Below are 21709 nucleotides of genomic sequence, written 5' to 3'. Positions count from 1 at the left end.
TCAAACATTTGCATTGAGACAATGTGAAAAAATGATGTCCAAAATACCTTGACTAAAATATTTTTAATTTGAATCATAACAAGGAAAAACAATAATGGCAGAATAAGAAAAAAAACAAAGATGTATTGATTTGAACAGTTGCCTTTTAGATTCAAAAAGAGCATAGTGTTCCTAACCACTACACTACCTTCCTTTCCGATAAAAAGCTGAATAATTAGTATTTAATGAATTCTCCAGCTTGGGGATTTGCAGCTTTTCCAAAATCTGTTATGATAGTTCTATATAGCAATTGATATATAATATGTTTTTTATAATCAATTAATTTTTTAGTCCAGATGAATTTTTTAAAATTTCAAAGTCTTTCCATTCTACTAACGCTCTTCACATCCATATCCTTTACCATATATGTAATATAACGCCTTATTTTAATTCCCATGTTTACGATTTATTTGTCGAAAAACTGTCTTGCCCATTAACATCTCGGAAAAATTTTCGACTTTTTGAATGGCCGTTTTCAAGATCTCAAAAACTGTGGGATATTTTTTACAAAGCTAATCGACATTTATTTACCACATATGTGTACTATACAATGCACCTGGTTTCATCGAATTTTTACCGTCAGTTTTCTCGTGAGACTACCTTTACAATAACGTATAAAATTTTTATGTTAGCTGTTTTTTTTTTACATTTTATATGAAAAATCGCAAAATTAAAGAGAGACCACCATGGGATGACGGAACTGAACAACAATCTCTACGCAGACCACCATTAAATCCTGTATGGGCTGCGGAAGTTGTAGCAATACCTCCTCGCGGAAATGCTCCGAGAATAAATCCAGATGATCTGCCTCCATACCAAGATCCAATGGGCGAGAAACTTCCTCAAAAGCCAAAAGGTAAACGCTACACTGTAAGTGGAAGAGAAATTCCAGAAGATGACCCAAATATGATTTGGCAGTGTCCATATTGCGGAGCTGAATGGTATGCAGATGATCCAGGAAGATGCCCAAAGTGTCATACTGATTTATATGCTCCACGTCCAACATACGGCTTAATGCATCCACTTATTGCAGCGATGCAAATGATTGACGAAGGCTACGATCCTAGAACTGGCGAAATCGATGAAGTCATGGATAGATTAATGAAGGAGCAAATTGAAGCTGTAGGAGGCCACAGGCCAGATCCTCCTAAGCGAAAAGTTACTTCAAATGTACGAAGGCTTCTCTTCATTGAACCTGGAAACGAACCAAAACGTCGTGATCCAGCAGCTACTTATCTCGATTTAATCGACATTCCAGCTGGAAGTCGAGCAAAATGCGATATTTGCCATATGGCTTTGAAACCAACACAGAGAGTTGCAAAATTAAAGTGTGGCCATCAAGTACATTCCAATTGCATTTCGCAACATTTCAAAACGAGTAGTAATTGCCCAGTATGCAATCAACCATTGTAATTTCATGATAGTAATTTTACCATGTAATGTTATGCATTAAATGATTATGATTGAGCTTTTATTTTTGTAAAACATTAATTAATTATTCAATATGAAATTTGTGAGTTTTAATTTTTGATGGATAATTTGAGAAATGTTGATCTTTAGCTTGAGGCAATATTATTTTTGAGGGAATTTAAGCATTTTATTCAAAAAAGAAAAATTCATAAAATATAACCCTAACAATCTATATAATTTATAGCAAACAAAGAAAAAGACAAAAAGATACAAACAAAGGAATCCAAGATAAGATTAAAATCTTGGGATATCAAATTAAACTACGATATCTTCCATTTTTGTAGAAAGAACTAATGATGGTAATGTCTCTTTATGAGAGTTAAGAAGGTTTTCAATAGAGAGAACATGATTAGCCGTTTCTTTTTGTGGAGGTGGGCGAACGCGTTGGAAATTCGGTGGCATGAAGCTTTGTACACCCTCGACATTACGCCATGATGAATCAATTAGCTGATTAGAAATGAGAGTATTATTGCTCGATGAATAAACTGAGGATGCAGAAGTAACTTGAGGATAAAGCGGTACTGAATAGCATTGTCTCTGATTCTGGAATGGTTGATTCTTTGGAGTTCTCCCAGGACCTTTATGATCATCAATCAAAATTATATTTCCAACGAGATGAGTTCTTTTACTTAAAGAACTGTTCCATCTGTTTTTAACCATATTTTCTGACTTACCTGGCATTGACTTTGCAATAGTAGTCCACTTAGATCCGTAAGTAAAATATAATCTTGCGAGAGTAAAATCATCGTCTGGGGTCCAAATGTTATTAGATGCATTTATTTTTGGGTTAACATAGTTGTTGTATCTGTCACGACATTGTTTTGAAGATCTTGTAGAAAATTTTTCTGAAACTTTAGAAGCAATCTCTTTCCAATTTATACTTTTAGAGTTAAGCACTAAATCTCTGAGAAGAGAATCTTCTTCTGGCTTCCATAGTTGGCGTTCTCTAACATCAGTCATCTAAAAATACTTTGAAGTTTTTGAATTTTTTCACCGAAAAAGTGAAAAAATTTTTATGAAAATTTTGAGCAACCTCAAATTTTTGAATTAAAAAATTGAATTTCATCATTTCATAACGAATTAAAATCATAATTAATGACTAATAGAAAAAATTATTTCAAAGCCTTATCCAAAAATATTGGAAATTTATTCACCGAAAAGGAAAGAATCGGTTTCAGTTGATGTATTAGATCCAATTCATTGAAGAACGAAAATATAATTGCTGTGGATCTGAATAACGAATCATTTAACAAGTTCATCTTTCTTTGAGCTTATGTTTTTAAAATTCGGATCATCAAAACTTTAATCATAGAAGAGCTTTTGGAAAATATTATATAATCCAAATCTAAAAAAAATCTTATTCCTGCGATAATTATTTTTAACATACTGGATAAATAACAAACATTGCTTGCGTTATTATGATTTTTCTATTGAATGCCAAATCAAATATGCTATGTAAGCTGAAATCACAAGGTTTATTTGAGTTGGCATTCAGCTTTTTTATTCCCAATATCCTTCTAAACACCATTGAATTCCCATATATTATTAACATAAGCATCTTCGATTGCAGACCAATGTTCTGAAAACCAAAATAGCAAAGCATCATTTATCCTATATTGATGTGTTAATGCAAGATTCAATTTTTTGGCCACCACTTGAGCTTTATTTCGTAATTCCGTAATGGAATCATCTTCAATGATTTTGAATTCTTTTAGTTTGTTAATGAGGTTTTTTGATTCATATTGAGATATTCGGTTTTTTAAAGCTTTTGGATTTAGTATCAATTCTAGAGATGTTAAAATCGTGGATTTATCTTGATTGTGATTTTCATACCATTCATACAACTGAGAAAATGAATCATTAACAGACTGTTGCAATATTTCTTCAGTTATACCTCCATTAAAACCTTGTAGATTATCTTTTTGGCTCATGAATAAAAATGTTTTTTTTTCCACTCTGAAAAAATTTGAATCAAAAAATAGCCATCGGATCCACTGTTTTTCAATTAAAAAAAAAAAAAAAAAAAGGTAGTGGGGCTTCCAGGCGCGTTGCGCCCTCTAGCCCTGAAGATGTTTAGTATAAATGAAGTTTATATTCGGAGGGCTTCCAGGGGCTGCGCCCCTTCTAGCCCTAAGAAATTTTGCCCAAGACCCAAGAGGAGGACCGAACCCCAGCCGACCAGCCGTTGACTTTTTTGTAGAGCACTCAAAATAGTATACCTTTGTCCGGACAAGTAAGGGTCTATCGTCGCTACAGGAAAAGTTACGGGCGTTCCAAGGAAGTATACTTTGAGAAGCCTTTTCCCCCTTATAGAATGAGATAGGACGGTTATTTTACAAAACTGACAACACTTTGACCGAGTAGTTTTTGTGCTGAACAAAAAGTGTCATATAAACATCTGTCAAAAACCGCTTTTTAAACTTCACTTAAAATGCCACGTAAGCTACGTAAGAATATACGTAAGAGGAAGGGAGCATTGAAACATCCAATAGTAAAACTGACACCACAACAACAGTTGCAACAACAAATGATGAATGACCCCACTATGTTGCAACAAATGTCAAGCAACCCTATGCTTTTAAACCGAGTTATTGGTGCACAGAGTGGAGGTTTAAGAGCGGCACTTTTAGCGAAAATGGCAGGCTATGGTGGAGCTGCAGACGGAACAGCTTATAACCCTCAAAGTCAAATGAATTTGAGTTCACTCAAAAATCAAATAACAGATGTCAAAAAGTCAAACATAGACATACAGAAACAAATAAGTGAAAACGAAAAGAAACTAGAATATGACAGACACACAAAGAAACTAAATGAGTTAAACGTAGAGAAAAAGAAGAAAGAAGAACAACTGAAAGAACTAAGTACAGAGGAATATGCAAAAAAAGTGTCAGAAAAAGCAGCAGAAGTAGCAAAAATGGAACAAGATGTTATAAATTTGAAAAACCATACTACTCAATATAAAGTACTGAAAGATGAAGAGATAAAACAAAAAGCCATGAAGACATATATGGATAGCGATGAGTATAAAAAAGAAGTTGAAGCAAATGTAAAGGCAGAAAAACTTTTACAGTTGCAAAACCAAACCGTACAGTATGAAAACTTAGCACAAGAAAGTAAAAATAACGACGCAGCCATGCAAAAGGCAATGAAAAGCGCAGAATATATAAAAGCTAAAAATGACTGGTTAGATGCCCAAGCCAACGCTAAAGCAGCCCAACTTATAGGGTCAATAAGGACAAAAATACAAGCGGATGAAGACAGTTCAAATGAAGCTTTAATGAATGCTGACTTTAAGAACGCCTTCGAAGCTCTTCATAGTAAGGTGAAACTAGTGAACGACTTCTCATCTGGAAAGAAACTGAAGTCTGAAGGTTTCGACAACGAGTTAAGAGAAGTAGCACAAAATATGACGAAAATAACAGATGCAGCAACGAGACAGGCAGTTCAAAGTGCCTATGACGCCGTTAGAGCAACTGTTGTGGAAAGTCAAGAAAAAGAGTTACAACAGACCAAAACAGACCTAGTAAATGCTTTCTTAAAAACGAAAAGTCAGGTAGGACATTATGCTGCAGATGGAACATATGTGCCAGCTGGTGGAACTTATATACCAGCTGGTGGAACTTATATACTAGCTAGTGGAACTTATATACCACCAAACCCTCCAAGAGAAGCACCTGCACCAGGACTACCTAAAACATTTACATCGTCACATGGACACAGACACAGGCATGCACCAAAACCAACACAACAACCAACAGTTCAAAATCCAGCACAACAACCAACAGTTCAAAAACACTGCACCACAACCAACAGTTCAAAACACTGCACCACAACCAACAGTTCAAAACACTACACCACAACCAACAGTTCAAAACACTGCACCACAACAACCACAAACAGAGCAAGGACATAAAAGAAGTAGAGAACAAGGAAACCAAGAATTCTTAAAAATGCTTAAGGAAGACTATGGTTACCCAGATACTCTTGACTTTAGTGACAGATATAAAGAAGCTATTAGAAAGTTCAAGGAAGGAAATACTGACCCGAACCTATTTAGCTTTATGGTTCAGCACCAAATGGGATATAATTTCAAACCTGGAAAATACAAGCTCGCTAAGGGATATGATTTAATAGCATATCATCCAAATGACATGACTGAATTTACTCCGAGATATTTGTGTCAGAGCTAAATGATAATTCAACTCTCTTCATGAAACGCGTAAAAAATAGAGACGGAACGAAAGAAGAAAGGTTTATGAGTCCGGATGACTTAGATAGGGAACTTTTTAAAAACGGTCTCGGAATATATGAAATGCCAGCAGATGAGGTACAAGAAACTCCACAGGAAGAAGTTCAGATACAACCAGACATGGAAGAAATAGTTCAGCAACAACAGCTAGAAGAGCCTGAAGGAAAACAAGTCCCTCCTTTGGAAACTAACTTCACAGAACTAGATGAAGATTTGGAACAGCCGAAAAAATCTTGACCCTCAACAAGTGTATGCGGGGAATATGGAATCTTTCCAAGAGTCTAAGAAAAATTCGGCTGACATAGTAGAAGAATATCGAAAAATGTTCGCCGACATACAAAAGACTCCAACATCAGATGAAAATATTCAGCATAGAATGGAAGTACTGAAAGAAAATGTACGCAAATACAACAATCCTTTTTACTTACGACCATATAACGTTCAATCTTTGGCTGAACTCGGTGAAAATAAAAGGTTAAATTTCAACAAAACATATAGAAATGAAACATTGTTTAAAGTTCATTCAGAACCTAACCAATATGGAAACAAACCTACTTTTGTTTCTGCAGACTATGGAACTACAATGAGATGGGGTCATAAAGCTAATCCGGATAGGTGGTTCATAAACTTACAACCTCAATTCCAAGAAGTTGTAGACGCAATGGAAGTGAATGGTGAACCAGATATAGCTGGTATTTTCAGCGCGGCTTTAATGCCATTGAAAGATATGAAACATGCAGATATTTTGGACCAGTATGAAATGAACATGGCTGATGGAAATATAACACCTGACGTTCTAGAACATTTATCTCAAAGAACTACACAGAACCATAAAGATGGTATATTTGGTGAAGAGTTTAGAAAGAAAGTTAGGGAGAGAGAAGGAAGAGAACCTATTGTACATGACCTTGCAAACGAAAGTTTACAAAATGTCATAAAAACTTACTTTGCAGACAATGAACCGAGAAGGGATGAATATTTAAGAAAACTCAAATGGACAGTACCAAATGAAATGTTAGTATTGAAAACATGTTCCTTGACAAAATAAAACCAACTACAGAAATAAATGACGCAAGACTGAAACATTGGGTAAAAGCTTTCCCATTCACAAAAGATATTATTGGTAACATGGAAAGAAAACCAGAATGGCTACAAAAACATATATTTGGAAACGAGCTTATTCCATATGGACAAGCTCTGTTTGAAGAGCTTGAACCGGAAACTCAGGAAAGAGTCATGCAAACAATACGCGAAGACTCAAATACAAACTATGACAAAATCTTTCTAGGATATAGGTTACCTGAGATGGGCGACCAGAGCCCAAAGGCAAAAAGGACATGGGAAATTTACAACATACTAGGTGAACATGAGGCAAAGATGCAACAACTTGAAGCAGAGGGCAAGTTACCAAAAGCGACACCAAAGAAGAAGAGTAGAACAAAGTGAAAGTAGTGAAGAAGTAACTTCATCTAGTGAAAGTAGTGGCAATGAAGGAAAAAGAAGAGTTAAAAACTCAGTCAGGAAGAAAGTAAAGCTTGGTACGAGTGGGTTCTATTATGACACATAAATTCAACTATTCTATATTTTTACCCATATGAAATGTACGCCGCTCAGAATATAACGCCAACAGTTTTGGATGCCATGAACGGAAATGTTTCCGAATGGTATAACGAATGCGACAATGCCATTAGAAGGTCAGAAATAGTTCCTGGAACTTACGAATATACAACTGCTGTTTCTTATGGAAACGTAGGTGAGTTTGGAGAAGGTTCTTCAACAACAGTAGATATTGCTTGCGACAGGTTTCATATTATTTCTATTGACAACTCATTCTTATACGTGGAACAAGACATTGAAATAAAACCTTCTGCCAAGTTGTCTGACAAGAAAGGTTGCAATGGAATTTTCTATGTCGGATACCAATATGCTCCAGAAGTTTTCATGGGATATAAGATATATTCTAACTCTGACTTAGTTCAAACAGTAACATGGGCAAACTATGAATGGTTCGCTTTGAGAAACTCAGTACAACCACAAGCTAGAGAACAAACAGACCAGTATGCAAATATTGAGAAAATAAGAAGACTTGACCCTAACGTTCCAGGAGTTTATGTTAACCTTTCTGGTTCAGATGGAAATGCTGCCACTAAAGTAAAACTGAAACTTAGAGTTCCTTTGTCATCTTTCCTCATCTTCAGGTTTTTAAGATACTTGCCAAACTGGGCAGGAAAAATTTCTATTGAACTTACTCCAAGCAAAAATAACTTAGTCATTGCACCAACACAAGACCCATTCAGCATTACTGTAGCTGGAACTGGTGGAGCCAAGTTCTGTGACTTTTGCAAAGACAAAGTTGACTTAGACTTTGGTTTCTCAAACTTCAACAATGAAGTAAACTATTATTTCAATGCTGCTGGAACTGCTTGGGACCCAGTTAAGTTTACATGCGAAAAATTTGAATGCAAGAGAATAGAAAGCAGACTTGCCGTTTATATGTTGGACCCAGATATTTCAAATGCTTTAGCTGCCAAATATATTGCAGTTCCACTTATGTTCCCTATACACCAAATATCTGTCAAAGACTTTGCAGGTGAAGTTGGAAACCAAAGTGCTGACCCAGGTGCAAGAACAGATATTGCTTTAACAACTGCAATGAAACATGCAGATACTATGTTTGTACTGTTCAGACGAACTATAAATGACTATTCTTGTTTCTACAACCCCGGTATTAAATATCATATAAACATAGATGGCAAATATTATCCAAGAGAAGAATATTCTACAGTTGAGGATATGAGGTCATACAACTTGACATTAGATGCTATGAACTTTAACAACAACTTCACAACAACCATTAACCCTGAAATGCAAAGTTCTATTATGCCATATGTGAAAGTATGGACTCATACAGGAGGTCAAAAAACTCAATATACAAATGGAGACCGTTCAAACTTTTGGCTTGGCATTCCATTTGCTGACTCAGAAGACTTTATGGGTGGTATTTCAACTGTTGGTACAGTTCAAATACAATATACTGGTGACAGAGACGGTCCAGATGAATTGAGAGCAAAGAAGTTTACAAAACCAATAGCACTTTTCACGGAAGATGCTCTTTTGAAGATTCGTTCGATGAAACCTGCTGGGGCTCCTCAGATTGGCATAACGACAGCTTCCATCGAGCAGATTTTGGCAGCAGGTCAGTAAGTTGTTCTTGAACTGACTTCTCTCCGTCAAATATTGACAGTACGCCAGTTTTGACATAATATTGTAAGATAAACTTTCCTTTAGAAATATCTGTAAGTTTTGTTGTTATATTTTTGTCAACGTCAAGAACTTTCACCATCTCGGTTATACCAACTTTCTTTGCTTTATGGAAATATTTTGGTTCAGCAAAGACTGCTATTCTATAACATTTACCATTGTTTGTATAAAGAACTATTCTGTCAATGTATTTGTATTGTTTGTGTGTGTAAACTTTGTTTTGCTTCAATTCGAAGAGATACTCAAATACGTCCATCTTTTTATTCTAAGTAAAATGTCATTTCCGAAAAATAGAAGCGTAAGTGTTTCAAAAGGTTTAATGGCGGTGGCAGATGTGAAGTTAAATTCACCAACTCAAACAAACAGTCAAAGTGTTATTGTCAATGTCAAAGACAGAGATGTTGAAGTGGGGAAACCATACGAAGACGAAGATGGTATAGCAATTGTTCCTGTAAAAGAACAACCAACATATCCTGAAGTTAGCAGAGACTTAAGTTCTGTTGCAGATATTCGAAATGACTACCAACAACTTAAAGACAAACTTCAAACTCAGGAGAAGATTTGTCAAGCTTTAGGTATAATGTTAAACTTGGTCGAACACAACCCTGTAAAAGTGAACTCATATGTCATTGCACCTCATGAAGTTTTGAAAGAACTATTGAAACTTTTGACAGAGGCAGACGATATAAACATCAAAGAAATAGAACCCGACATTAGTTGCTGTGGTGTTTCATATAATGTCATTGACAAGATATACGTTATGAAAGGAGGTGAAACGTTGAACTTAAAGTATAGTTTCCCAGACGTCATAAAAATATTTGACGACCAAACATTTCATTAAAATTTATTTGCTAAGTAAAAATGTCAAAACTTCTTGAAAGATGTTTGAAGAAAAATAATATAGACTTTATTTCATGTAAAGGACTTTACACACTTTTGAACGATATGAAAGACCCTGTTTTGTTTGTTCGTGTAGACAAAGGAAAGTTCTATGTCTTTACAAAATATTTGAACTTCTTAGACAGAGAACTTCAAGAAACGCCATGTGAAAGTTTAGATGAAGTTCTTCTCCACTTTCAGAAAAACTTTTAAATATATATAAATGGCAGAAGATATAATGGTTTATACTATTACGACTAAAAACCCTGAGTCATATAATTCTATAACAACAAACTTACAAAGTCCTCAAGGACGATATTGTAAACTAACCTTAAACACAATGACGACTAAAGCCTGTTTTGCTCTTTTGACACCAGAAGACTTTATTGTTGTGAATGGTAAAAAATACTCCTTTGAAGATACTTACTCAGATATACCACCAACAGGTTTTGTTGACTTATTTAATACTTTAAGGACGGGTGTAACATGTGCTGCAACTAGAGCAGGTTTCATTATGTTTGGATGTCCGACTGAGTTTACTATAAACAATATGAGCTATAATACAAAACTTATATCTGGTTTTTACTACCAACAGTTTCCTATAACAGGAAAAGGTGTCATACAAGGAATGTCTATTCCATTGACATTAAGCACACCTATTTTATATATTGTTTCAAACTTAGGTTCAAAGTGCTATTCGAATGTCGACAGAAACTATTATGACCAAAAGATACTTATGCGTATAAACAATACTTTCTCTGCTGGTTTGCCTATTGTTCATTCGAATGCAGAATTTTCAACCTTAGTGAACTCAAACACATTGGCAAGTATAACGTTGACATTAGTTGACGCAAACTTTGTTCCTGTAAAACTTTTATGTCCTATGTATTTGTCAATGACGGCAGAAAGTTTCGAATTGGAAGATGCAACCGGTGAAAGTATTGTATTACAAGAACAACTTCAACAACAAATAGCTCAAGAACAACAAATGCAACAAATGCAACAACAAAGTCAAGAATAAAAAAAATATTTTTTTTATTTTTATAAAAATGTACAGAATAGATGTTTCAGATTTTTATGACTTCCAAGCATTCAGAAATATGTGTCCATTTCGAGACTATAACAAAGCAGTCGAGAATTTGAAACGTTTAGTCATTTATGTTGACTCTGCCCCAGAATGTTATGTTATGAAAGAATGGGATGTAGTCTTTAACAAACCTAAAGCGACAATAGTTTCAGAACAAGAATGTAAACAGAAACTTAAGAAAATAAAAGTCGTACAAGTTGGCATGAAGATGTTAGATGCTTGGGATATCTTATTGTCAAAACTTGAAGATTTTTCAGTTCGAGGTATAAAGTTTTATACACCTTCTCCAAACTTCTATTCTATCTTCACTGGATATAAATACGAACAAGTAGAATGGAAAGAAAATATTATAGAAGCTTGGTTAGACCATGTCAAAGAAATTATATGCAATGGAAACGAAAAGGTTTATGAGTATATCTTATGTTGGTTTGCAAACATCTTACAACATCCAAGTGCTAAAAATGAAACTGCTCTCATTATAATTGGAAAACAAGGAACTGGTAAGAATACTTTCTTTACAGATATTTTGTGCAAACTGTTAGAAGGTTATTCGAATCCGAATATGACAAACATAGAAAACATCTGTGGCAAGTTTAACTCCTCAATAGAGAATATGAAACTTATAGTTTGTAACGAACTTCAAAGTATAGATACAACAAAAGTTTTGAACTCAGATGCTTTGAAGAGTCTTATAACAGACAAAGTTGGTGTTGTTGAAAGAAAGTATAAAGACCAAAGAGTTTGTGAAAATGTTGCAAACTTCATTATGGTTTCAAACAATGCTGTTCCGATGAAGTTAGAAAGTTCTGACAGAAGATATGTAGTTGTCAGAACGTCAGATTCTCATATGCAAGATACAGAATATTTTGACGACTTAGCAGAAACTTTGACATCTGACTTTTACAACCACTTGTTCTCATATTTTATGACATTAGATATTTCAAAGTTCAATCCAAGACAAATTCCACATACCGAAGAGAGACAAACATTGTTAGAAGCAAACAAGAGTGTATATGAACTGTTCATAGATGAAACTGACTTTGTGTCATTAGATGAAAGGTCATTGTACGATTCGTATAAACAATATTGTCAAGAATATGGTTATATGACAGCGTCTAAACGAACATTCTTGGCAAATGTCAAAAGTCTTTTAGACGTACAGAATGGTGTATATACAAAGAAAAATTTTTATGAGTAAATTTTAAAAAAAATATTTTTTTATCCGATAGAAAAGATGACAAAATTCATCTCAGTAAACAAGTACATGTCAGGACTTAAAGAAGAACTAGACCCATTCACATATTTGAATGTTTACTTCTACCATTTTGAAAAGTCTTCATTCAGCAAAGTTTGGAACATCGAACCAGTTAAGTTTGCTATTGTGACTAAAAATGGTGCGAAATTTGAAGACTTAGACATAGAAGGTTTGTTAGCAGTCAAAGAAAGTTTTGACAGAAGGTTCTCAAACCTTAAAGAAGGCAAAGCATACAAACTTGTTATACCTTATGAACCAAAGAAAGCAGACGACTATGAATATTATGAGTCTAAGATAGTTGAAGTTCAAGGTAAATTGGGTAAAAAGATTTTAGAGTCTAAGCCAGTGTTTACTCCTAAAGAGGAAGAGAACATTGACATTGACCCAGAAATGTTCTAAAAATAAAATTTTATTTTTACATGTCAAATTTCTTTTTCTCTGGAACTGGTTCAGGTTCTTTTTTCTCTTCTTCTACTTTCTTTTCTTTCTTCTCTTCTACTTTTTTCTCTTTCTTTTCTTTCTTCTTCTTCTTCTCTGGTGGAGTTATGTCAAATTTCTCCGAACCATATTTCTGTAAAAGTTCTTTGTCCTTTAATAGCTCTTCTATTCTGTTTTCTATTTCATCTTCAAGAACAGCGCATGTGTCTTCTTTGCATTCTAAGAAGTTTTGTTGGACTTCATCTCTCCAAGAGGCGTCATCTCTGTCAACAAGTCTGTCATTGACAAATTTTAAGACTGCTCTTTGTAATGTTTTATGGTTCTTGTCATATTCCCAGAAACAGAACTTTAGAACAAATTCACCTTTCTTGTTTACACTATGTAAGATTTTATGGTCGACAGATGTTTTGCTGTCGAAAAGTTTGTCACGGACATAGATAGCGAAATCGCTGGACATTTTCTAAAAGATAAAAATTTTAATTTTTCTAAAAATATGTTAGAAAAAAAGTTTGCTGACATTGACAAGAAATTTGAGAATGTTTTAAATAAGAACAAGAGAAAGTTAGAAAATGCTCAGATAAAGCCTATACATGACAAGTTCTTATTTGCTCAGAATGGTATAACAGGTCTAATTGCACCACCTGGGTCGGGTAAGACTTTCACTTATCTTAAAATGGCTGCACAACAACAAGAACTAGATGAGAAGAACCCATTCTATGAGTTAGTTGTTATTTGTAGTACTTCTGGTCAATTTGACCAAACCGTCAATTCGTTCAAAGATATTATAAAGAAGTCTAAGTTAGTATGTATAAAAGACTCTGAGTTGTTAGATTGGATAAAGAAGTACCAAAGAAGGGTTTTGAAGTACAATGCTATAAATGAGTATATAAATTCTAAGTTTAAAGACCCAAATGAGGAAATGCAGAGAATATTAGAGAAGAAACACTTCAGAAACAAACAGAAAGAGATAGAATACATTTCGAAGAAATTGCAATCTTACGATTGGAAAACGTACCCTCACAGATGTCTTCTTATCTTAGATGATTTCGCCTCTCATCCTTTGCTTAAGAACAGAGAACAAGATATGTGTCGAATTCTTAAGAAGCTCAGACACTTTAACATCTCAGTCGTAATATGTGTACAGACAGCAAAGAGTTTAAGTAAGGATGTAAAGAGAATACTTACTGACATTGTACTTTTCCCCGGATTGTCCGAAGACGATTTCATGGAACTTATGAAAGAGTCCATGGCAGGTAAGTTTGACAGACATGAACTATGGGAGAAGTACAAAGTCATACAAGACCCTCATACTTCTTTCAGAATTCATATCTACGCGAACAAAGTTCAAATTGTAAAAAGTCAAGCTTGAAAAATGTAAGTGTTTAGTCTTAGTAAGTCTGTTGTGGTGCTGGCTTTGGAAGGCATTCAGGAAGAGGAACGTGAGACATTCGTTTGTGTCCTGTCGGAAGGAAGAACTTTTCCAGTTGTCGGGAAAAACTTTTCCTGTCGGAAGGAAAAATTTTTTCTGTTGGAAGGAAAAACTTTTCCTGAAGTTCGACCAAAAAGTTCTCAATTTTCGAAAATTTGAATGGTTTACGGACGGACAACTGGAAAATTTTTTCCTGTTGGAAGGAAAATTTTTTCCTGTTGGAAGGAAAATTTTTTTCTGTTGGAAGGAAAAACTTTTTCTGTCGGAAGGAAGGACTCGGAATGCCAGAAGGATTTGACGAGGCAATTTACTTTATAGAGCTACCTGAGCCATCTGAAGTCAAGCTTGAAAAATAAATGGTTCATCTACCCTGCTTGTTTGAAGTTGTCAAAATACTCTGTTATTTTTTCCTTTAACAATGGCAAATCTTCTTTGAAGGTAAGTATTGTACAACCTTTCATATCATAGTGTGTTTGAGGTAAAGTATCTTGAACTATTTGTTTCACATCTTCATTTGGGGTCATTGAAATCGGTAAGTTTTCGCGATAGAACCAATTTCTGTCAGATTTGTAAATCTTAGCAAGGTCGTAAAAGCTTTTGTTGTTTCTTCTGACTAAATGCAACATAACCATATCTTTATCTTCTTCATTTTCCATCTCTTCAGTATAAATCATATACTTATAGTTCTTTTCCTTTCCTTTTGGTACCGAACGTGGTATTCTTTTCTGAATGCTTTTGTCTTTTGCTTCAAGCTTGTTCTCTAGCTCTTCACGTTCTTGTCTATGAATTTCGTCAAGAAGTCTGTAAATATTCCAAGCATAACGAGGCGAAGCCCACATTGCAACAGCATTTACAAGAAGTCTATGTACATAATATCCTCTCAAACCGTTTGGCAATTTTTCACGATTTTCATAGAGTTTTGGCGACTGGGGTTTCTTCCCTACTCGCTGTTCTTCACTGTTTTCATAGAGTTTTGGCGACTGGGGTTTCTTCCCTACTCGCTGTTCTTCACTGTTTTCATAGAGTTTTGGCGACTGGGGTTTCTTCCCTACTCGCTGTTCTTCACTGTTTTCATAGAGTTTTGGCGACTGGGGTTTCTTCCCTACTCGCTGTTCTTCACTGTTTTCATAGAGTTTTGGCGACTGGGGTTTCTTCCCTACTCGCTGTTCTTCGCTCAAAAGTTCTTGTGTGCTTTGGTTCCTAAACCAGTCTTTAGGAAGCTTAGTATCTGGAGCAAAACATGCTGTCAAAATACTTTGCATTTGGTACATATCGTCTTTGACTGAACGAATGAGACGTAACTGTTTGTTAAACTGAACCCACTCATATTCTTCATTTATGGCTTCATGAACTATAACTGTTGTTGTGTTCTCTGTTGTTGACATATCTGTCTTTACATACAAAATAAAAAAATATTTTATAAAAAATTAGCGTTATTTTCTATCTTTCACAAAAGACAAAAATAAACGCTTTACATGTATTTTTCAGCAACTTCGTCAAATAATTTTATAGCTTTATCTATCTCATCTACTTCAAACGTTTCTTTACCTTTCGTGGGAGCACCATACATTTTCTCAAACTTTTCAAGTAGTTCTGTTTCTGCAGCTCTCATATCATTAACAAACACAACCTTGACTCTATTGACTGTACTGTCATATCTTAGAGTTATATTATATGTTCTTCCTATCTTATATCTCTTTGTATTGAAGTCCTTCGGTTTCTGAACGATGTAAAGTAAGCCTTCACTGCAACGTTCCGTATCGAATGAACCATATGTTATGAAGTTATATCCAACAACTGGGTCTAACCATAACAAAACTATTGGTATAAGACTTTTGTCTATAAGATATGCTGTAGTTCCATAGAATCTTACCGATATCATAAGCTCAGGATTTCTTGTCAAAATTTTCTGAGTTGAAGCATTTCTAACCCAGTCGTTTGTTTTCTTTCCAAATGGAGATAAAATGTCTGACAAAGAATATTTGTTGTATTTCTTTGAGTATCTTACGTTTAAATCACCAATTCTAACCACTTTGGTGTCATTGTCTATCTTTTTAACTGTTTCAAACTCAGTGTTTGTCATATATGTTCTTACATACAAAATAAAAAAAATATTTTACAAAAAACTAACTTTATTTTTTCTATCTTGTATAAAAGATATGATTTCAGGGATTTTTTTGACGAAGTGTCAAAGTTCACTTCGTAAAAAAATAACAGTTATATAATGAAATTTGGTCATTTTTTTACGATTTTCATGAGTTTTAGGCGACCAGGTTTTTTTCCCTACTCGCAATTTTTTACGATTTTCATGAGTTTTAGGCGAGTAAGATTTTCTATCTTGTATAAAAGATATGATTTCAGGGATTTTTTTGACGAAGTGCAAAAGTTCTCTTCGTAAAAAAATAACAGTTATATAATGAAATTTGGTCATTTTTTCACGATTTTCATGAGTTTTAGGCGACCAGGTTTTTTTCCCTACTCGCAATTTTTTACGATTTTCGTACGGAATCTCTACCCTCGGTTTTCCTCGGGTAGCAAACATATGAGGAAATTCATGATTTTTGGTCATTTTTCAGCAAAAATATATTTTAGGTGAAGAGGTGCGATCTCACCTGTTTTTTCACCTGTTTTTTCACCTCAGTTATTTTATAAGCGTTTTACATGAATTGTACGATGTATATTTGAAATCCTAAACAGTTTTGTAGCTTCTATTTCTTCTGTCAGTATGTCAAAAGTTTTAACTATGCCGAAGGTTTCTTTATACTTCTTCTTGACGTCAGATAATAGGAAATCGTCAGCAGTTGGATAGTTTTTGTTCAGAAATGTCAACATGTCCATTTTATTTTCTGCTGGCTTTTCTGCTTCTTTCTTTAAATCTGCATAGTCGTTTCTCATACGTTCTATCTCTTTGACGGAGTAGTTATATTTCCTAATTGCTGCTTTACATTTAGAACATTGCGGGTTCATTTTTGCGTTATATTCTGAAACCTTACCTGCTAGAACAACTAAGGCGTCAATGGTTTTCTTTAACGCAAAAGTTGCTGGTTTTATCTGTTCATTCCATACCTTACCTCTTCTATCTTTATCTCTTATCTGCCATACACATTCTGCAACTAACGAAACAAAGTTGTCGTAGGTCTTAAATTCTTCAGATTTATATATGTCAGAAACATTCTTATATACCATGTCGCAATCTTTGTCCATAACCTTATGGTTGCAATGAAATCCTAGAAACTCATAGTTTACCTTTCGTATGAACTTCTTTATTTCTACTGAGTCAGTTGCTTTGACTTCAATTTCGTCGAATTCAGGAATAGTTAGTTTTTGCTGCTGAATTTCAGGCAATTTAGGCAAATGGTCAATAATGTCCTGCATTTCATAAAGATACTGTTCATTTTCTTCATCTTTCGCACTACAGTCTAAATTACATGTTAAAAGTTCCTGCTTTATCTTCTGGATTTTTGTTTCGAAAGTATATGAAGAAGGAATGAAGCTTTTCATCTCTACCAACATTGACGTAGGATTCATGACTAACGAGTTTGGTGCTGTAGTTGTTTGTATTGCTGTTGTGCCGATTGTTGAAATCATATCTTACATACAAAATAAAAAAAAATAAAAAAATAAAGTTAGTTTTATTTTTTATTTCGGGAAAATTCATGAAAATTCACGAGGTGAAAAAAGAGGTGAAAAAACAGGTGAGATCTCACCATCTACCCTAAATTATATTTTTGTCTGATTTACGCTCATTACGATGAAATCATGACAAAACATTTACGAAGAAGTCTTGACAAAACATTTACGAAGAAGTCTTGACAAAACATTTACGAAGAAGTCATGAAAATTCAAGAGGTGAAAAAAGAGGTGAAAAAACATTTACGAAGAAGTCTTGACAAAGCATATACGAAGAAGTCATGAAAATTCAAGAGGTGAAAAAAGAGGTGAAAAAACAGGTGAGATCTCACCATCTACCCTAAATTATATTTTTGTCTGATTTAAGCTCATTACGATGAAATCATGACAAAACATTTACGAAGAAGTCTTGACAAAACATTTACGTTCATGTTTGACAAAACATTTACGATGAAATCATGACAAATTCAAGAGGGTAGAAAAGAGGTGAGAAAACAGGTTAGATCTAACCTTCTACCCTAAATTATATTTTTGGGTCCTTTACACTCATTACGAAGAAGTCTTGACAAAACATTTACGAAGAAGTCTTGACAAAACATTTACGAAGAAGTCTTGACAAAACATTTACGATGAAATCATGACAAAACATTTACGAAGAAGTCTTGAAAAAACATTTACGAAGAAGTCTTGACAAAACATTTACGAAGAAGTCTTGACAAAGCATGTACGATGAAGTCATGAAAATTCAAGAGGGTAGAAAACGTGTTAGAAAAAATGTTATTTTCTAATATCTTCACATTCAATACTTTTTCAGCACTTTTCCGTAGTTATATATGAAAGACAATTCGAGATAAAAGTCATAGTACAATGGAATAATATGTTGCACACCATTTGTTGTGAACCAAACTTGAAAGTCAGAGAAACTGTTACTAGGTGGTTCGTAGAATTTAGAAGCAAAGTCATAAAAGTCCTTACCAATACATAGAAAACTATTGTTGCTTGAACTGAAACTTGCATGACACATAACATTTTGAGGGTCAAACACGTTTCTATAAACTGTCAAATCTGCTGGTGGAAGTATAAATTTAAATGGACCATCTGGTGGTAATGGTTCGTTCTGGTTTAGTAACCGAAGAAATTGTGCCCAAGAACGTTTGTCTACTTCCCAAAATAAAAACTCTGTATCTCTTGGAGGGTTAATTTCAATCTTTTGAAATGAAACGGTGGAGTTCATCTTGTCATATTCTAGTTTCAGATAGTATGTTCCATTTAGTAAAGAGTCGTATTTTTCTTGAAATTCCCAATAATATTTGTTCATTTGAGTTTGAAAGTCATTTAGAGTTTTCTCAAGACTTTCGTCTGAACGAACTGTAAAGATCCTCATTTCGTCAAATTTGTCTATTAGACCACCAGAACCTTTATACTGCCCATGAAAATATACTGCGAACATAAATGCGTTAGTTCTATTTGAAAACAAAACTCTTCTAAATCCTATTGCCTTTGCATCTGAAGGACTTTGAAGCCAACGAATTGGATAGTCAAACCTGTATGCTCGGGATGAAATTTCTTCATCTGAAATAGTCCTACCAGCATTTGTAAAGATATAGTCTAACGGTTTTGTATCTGCTACTTTTGTTCTTTGTTTTTCAACCTGAAGCATTTAATATATGTAAAAATATATTGTTTTAAAATAGTATGCCATTTCATATTTCTCATCTAACAAACAAGTTTCCCAACGGTCTTCTCCAACAAACTCAGCGTACATTTCAAATAAAATTAAAAAATGTCACTTTTTTTAAAATAAATTTTTTACTTCATGCAATGTTTTATTTCTGTGCCGTCTTCAAGTATACCCCAGTACTTACGCTTGGAGAGGACATGAACTTCGGAAAATACCTTATCTAGCTTAAAACAGCCCATCTTTTCACCGACCATTCCCATTTCAATGAGTTTGTTGTACCCTTCTTCGTTCGTCATGAGTGCGTCAATGTTCTCATAGTAAACCACAACTTTCGATTTGACTTCGGAGAAGAATTTGTTGTAGTTGTCAAGGACTGCCTTTGCGAACTGAGGGTAAGACCAATGTTCGACAATAGGTTTTAATGTGGTTACTAAGCCACTTTGACCTTGAGTGAATTCGTACTTCAAAACAAAAGGAGAAAACCTTTCAACAAAGTTGTCGACCTTCTCATAATGTTTACTCTTCATCTCTTGAGGTTTCTTAATGGAATATCCCCATGTCGAATTCATAAGCAATTTGAGTGTCATTGCAAGTTTGGGGTTTGAAGCTTTCCTAATATCATACAGTTGTTGTATGACTTTTCCAACTGTATAGTTCCTTCCCGGGAACTCACCATCTTCGTTTGGAATTCCAGTCGGAATATATTGGACAAACCTCATGTATGCAGCGTTAAGGTCGACATAGTATATCTTTTCGTTTGAGTCGAACTTGTCGCAACCAATTGGTCCAGTTTGTGGAAATTCAAGTGAGTCTCTTATCTTCTGAGAAACTTCTCCTGTTATCTCATAAACATCGTCGAAGCAACCTGTTTCATATAAAACCTTCTGACCTAACTCAGATGCTCTCCAATACAATTTGACGTCAATTGGATGTCTCAATGGAAGTTTGTTTATAGCATCTTGAAGTTCTTGCAACCTCATTGGAAGTTCTTCTGGTTCAGGTTGGTATCCGAACAATCCAACTCCTTTTGGAATTGTGTACTTCTTTTGTACTAGAACTTTGTCTGGAACAACTTTTGGTCTTGCTAACAATGAAAAGTTTGTTTCGTCTTTTGGTACAAAAGTTTCTGTCAGCTTGTCATCTGGAATTGGTTCCAACAAACCTTTCTCGAAAAGAATGTTTACAGCTCTGACAATGTTGCACTTGCCTTTTCCGAACAATGGGTTTGTAAGACTTTCGTTCAACATGAAGTGGTTGTGGACAATTGCAATCTTCAACCATGGTAAATTGAACTCAACAACATAGTCGTCATGTGAAGAACCTTTAGCTGTAGGTATGTTAACTCGGATATTGACATTTGCCAACGGTGCAATTTTTGCCAATTGACCTCTGAGAATGTACCTTGTCTTCACACATGACTCAAGATACTTCATCTTCTCTTCTGAAACAAGACCAGAGTTCCTGAGACATGTAAGAATACAAGGTTCATTGACAATTGTTTCAATTGAATTGTAAATTCCATACCTTGTCAAGTCAATGTCAGACTTATTTATGAACGGGAAGTATCCAGCATGTTGTCTGACTGCTTGAGGGTTAGGTTGGTACCATTCGAACTTGACACTTGCAATTCCTTCAATTGCATTCAAAATGTCTGAGTCGGAGTCAACCATTTGTTCTCTCTTTGTAGTCTTGAAAGCGTCAAGAAGTTTTGCAGCTGTTTGTTCATTGCCATTTGCATAGTAAATGTGACCATCCAAATCCGTTATGGTCAATCTGAGATTGTGTCCTTTCTTATTTCCGTCTTGAATTGCAGCAAGTACACCCATGAAGCCTTCTTTGTTCTTTCCTTCGTCAAAGTTTACTGTAAAGGTTCGACCAGATGTAATTTGACTTCTAACTTCACGGTACTTTTCATATGCATATCTTGTTCTTTCCATGGGAGCATGTGTGTCTTCACCTTTTCCTTTTTTCCTTCTCAAAGGATGCAATTGTTCGTCATGTTTCCAGTAGAATCTGGCAAAGCCGTCGTGTCCTTCAACTTGAGGTTCACTAACATCGAAAGGCATGTCCATAAGACGTTCTTCTTCTAACCTCTCTAGTCTGTTTGGATAATTGGCACGTGCTGTTTCCAAATCCATTTCGTAGGTCAGACCAGCCAGTTTGTCATAGACTTTTATGGGTCTTCCCTTCCTATATTTAAACTTCTTCGAAACTCTCCAACCATATCTTTGCAACTCTGCTTTTATTCTAGCAGACTTTCTATCCATTCTATATGGGGGCATTTTTATAAA

At 34.7% G+C, this 21709-nt stretch overlaps 14 protein-coding genes and 3 pseudogenes across 17 annotated transcripts, besides 1 other annotated feature; 10 read left to right on the top strand and 7 right to left on the bottom strand.

Moving 5' to 3' along the window:
• Positions 1-670: 670 nt before the first annotated feature.
• On the top strand, positions 671-1540 carry TVAGG3_0549860 (RING/U-box family; the record flags this gene model as incomplete). The annotated part of the gene is made up of 1 exon (XM_001299305.1): positions 694-1452. One exon carries the CDS (start codon positions 694-696, stop codon positions 1450-1452), a length of 759 nt encoding a protein of 252 aa, XP_001299306.1.
• Positions 1541-1764: 224 nt separating this feature from the next.
• TVAGG3_0549850 (RNA polymerase II transcription regulator recruiting protein) lies at positions 1765-2919 on the bottom strand (the record flags this gene model as incomplete). The annotated part of the gene is made up of 1 exon (XM_001299306.2): positions 1765-2469. One exon carries the CDS (start codon positions 2467-2469, stop codon positions 1765-1767), a length of 705 nt encoding a protein of 234 aa, XP_001299307.1.
• A 597-nt stretch (positions 2920-3516) lies between these two features.
• Positions 3517-21709: part of a mobile genetic element that runs on past the window's edge.
• Positions 4040-5079, top strand: TVAGG3_0549840 (protein of unknown function, DUF4106 family; the record flags this gene model as incomplete). Its single annotated transcript, XM_051238143.1, has 1 exon — positions 4040-5079. A coding segment is annotated over one exon (1040 nt), but the record flags the coding sequence as incomplete, so codon positions are not given.
• On the top strand, positions 5382-6384 carry TVAGG3_0549830 (annotated as a pseudogene). Its single transcript has one exon. A coding segment is annotated over exon 1 (1003 nt).
• Positions 6525-7204, top strand: TVAGG3_0549820 (annotated as a pseudogene). Its single transcript has one exon. A coding segment is annotated over exon 1 (680 nt).
• TVAGG3_0549810 (protein of unknown function, DUF4106 family) lies at positions 7358-8795 on the top strand (the record flags this gene model as incomplete). The annotated part of the gene is made up of 1 exon (XM_051238142.1): positions 7358-8795. A coding segment is annotated over one exon (1438 nt), but the record flags the coding sequence as incomplete, so codon positions are not given.
• Positions 9339-9874, top strand: TVAGG3_0549800 (annotated as a pseudogene). Its single transcript has one exon. A coding segment is annotated over exon 1 (536 nt).
• TVAGG3_0549790 (uncharacterized protein) lies at positions 10122-10919 on the top strand (the record flags this gene model as incomplete). Its single annotated transcript, XM_051238141.1, has 1 exon — positions 10122-10919. One exon carries the CDS (start codon positions 10122-10124, stop codon positions 10917-10919), a length of 798 nt encoding a protein of 265 aa, XP_051095965.1.
• On the top strand, positions 10948-12183 carry TVAGG3_0549780 (uncharacterized protein; the record flags this gene model as incomplete). The annotated part of the gene is made up of 1 exon (XM_051238140.1): positions 10948-12183. The coding sequence occupies one exon, from the start codon at positions 10948-10950 to the stop codon at positions 12181-12183; it is 1236 nt and encodes a 411-aa protein (XP_051095964.1).
• On the top strand, positions 12220-12639 carry TVAGG3_0549770 (protein of unknown function, DUF4108 family; the record flags this gene model as incomplete). The annotated part of the gene is made up of 1 exon (XM_051238139.1): positions 12220-12639. The coding sequence occupies one exon, from the start codon at positions 12220-12222 to the stop codon at positions 12637-12639; it is 420 nt and encodes a 139-aa protein (XP_051095963.1).
• On the bottom strand, positions 12656-13135 carry TVAGG3_0549760 (uncharacterized protein; the record flags this gene model as incomplete). Its single annotated transcript, XM_051238138.1, has 1 exon — positions 12656-13135. The coding sequence occupies one exon, from the start codon at positions 13133-13135 to the stop codon at positions 12656-12658; it is 480 nt and encodes a 159-aa protein (XP_051095962.1).
• TVAGG3_0549750 (protein of unknown function, DUF4106 family) lies at positions 13172-14047 on the top strand (the record flags this gene model as incomplete). Its single annotated transcript, XM_051238137.1, has 1 exon — positions 13172-14047. The coding sequence occupies one exon, from the start codon at positions 13172-13174 to the stop codon at positions 14045-14047; it is 876 nt and encodes a 291-aa protein (XP_051095961.1).
• TVAGG3_0549740 (KilA, N-terminal/APSES-type HTH, DNA-binding family) lies at positions 14473-15492 on the bottom strand (the record flags this gene model as incomplete). The annotated part of the gene is made up of 1 exon (XM_051238136.1): positions 14473-15492. One exon carries the CDS (start codon positions 15490-15492, stop codon positions 14473-14475), a length of 1020 nt encoding a protein of 339 aa, XP_051095960.1.
• On the bottom strand, positions 16754-17695 carry TVAGG3_0549730 (organellar and viral DNA polymerase type B; the record flags this gene model as incomplete). The annotated part of the gene is made up of 1 exon (XM_051238135.1): positions 16754-17695. One exon carries the CDS (start codon positions 17693-17695, stop codon positions 16754-16756), a length of 942 nt encoding a protein of 313 aa, XP_051095959.1.
• TVAGG3_0549720 (uncharacterized protein) lies at positions 18537-19397 on the bottom strand (the record flags this gene model as incomplete). Its single annotated transcript, XM_051238134.1, has 1 exon — positions 18537-19397. The coding sequence occupies one exon, from the start codon at positions 19395-19397 to the stop codon at positions 18537-18539; it is 861 nt and encodes a 286-aa protein (XP_051095958.1).
• On the bottom strand, positions 19547-20398 carry TVAGG3_0549710 (DNA/RNA polymerases family; the record flags this gene model as incomplete). The annotated part of the gene is made up of 1 exon (XM_051238133.1): positions 19547-20398. One exon carries the CDS (start codon positions 20396-20398, stop codon positions 19547-19549), a length of 852 nt encoding a protein of 283 aa, XP_051095957.1.
• TVAGG3_0549700 (uncharacterized protein) lies at positions 21086-21685 on the bottom strand (the record flags this gene model as incomplete). Its single annotated transcript, XM_051238132.1, has 1 exon — positions 21086-21685. A coding segment is annotated over one exon (600 nt), but the record flags the coding sequence as incomplete, so codon positions are not given.

The sequence above is a fragment of the Trichomonas vaginalis genome, chromosome II, assembly GCF_026262505.1.
Source record: "Trichomonas vaginalis G3 chromosome II, whole genome shotgun sequence".
NCBI lineage: Eukaryota > Parabasalia > Trichomonadida > Trichomonadidae > Trichomonas > Trichomonas vaginalis.
This window is presented reverse-complemented; position numbering and strand designations above follow the sequence as displayed.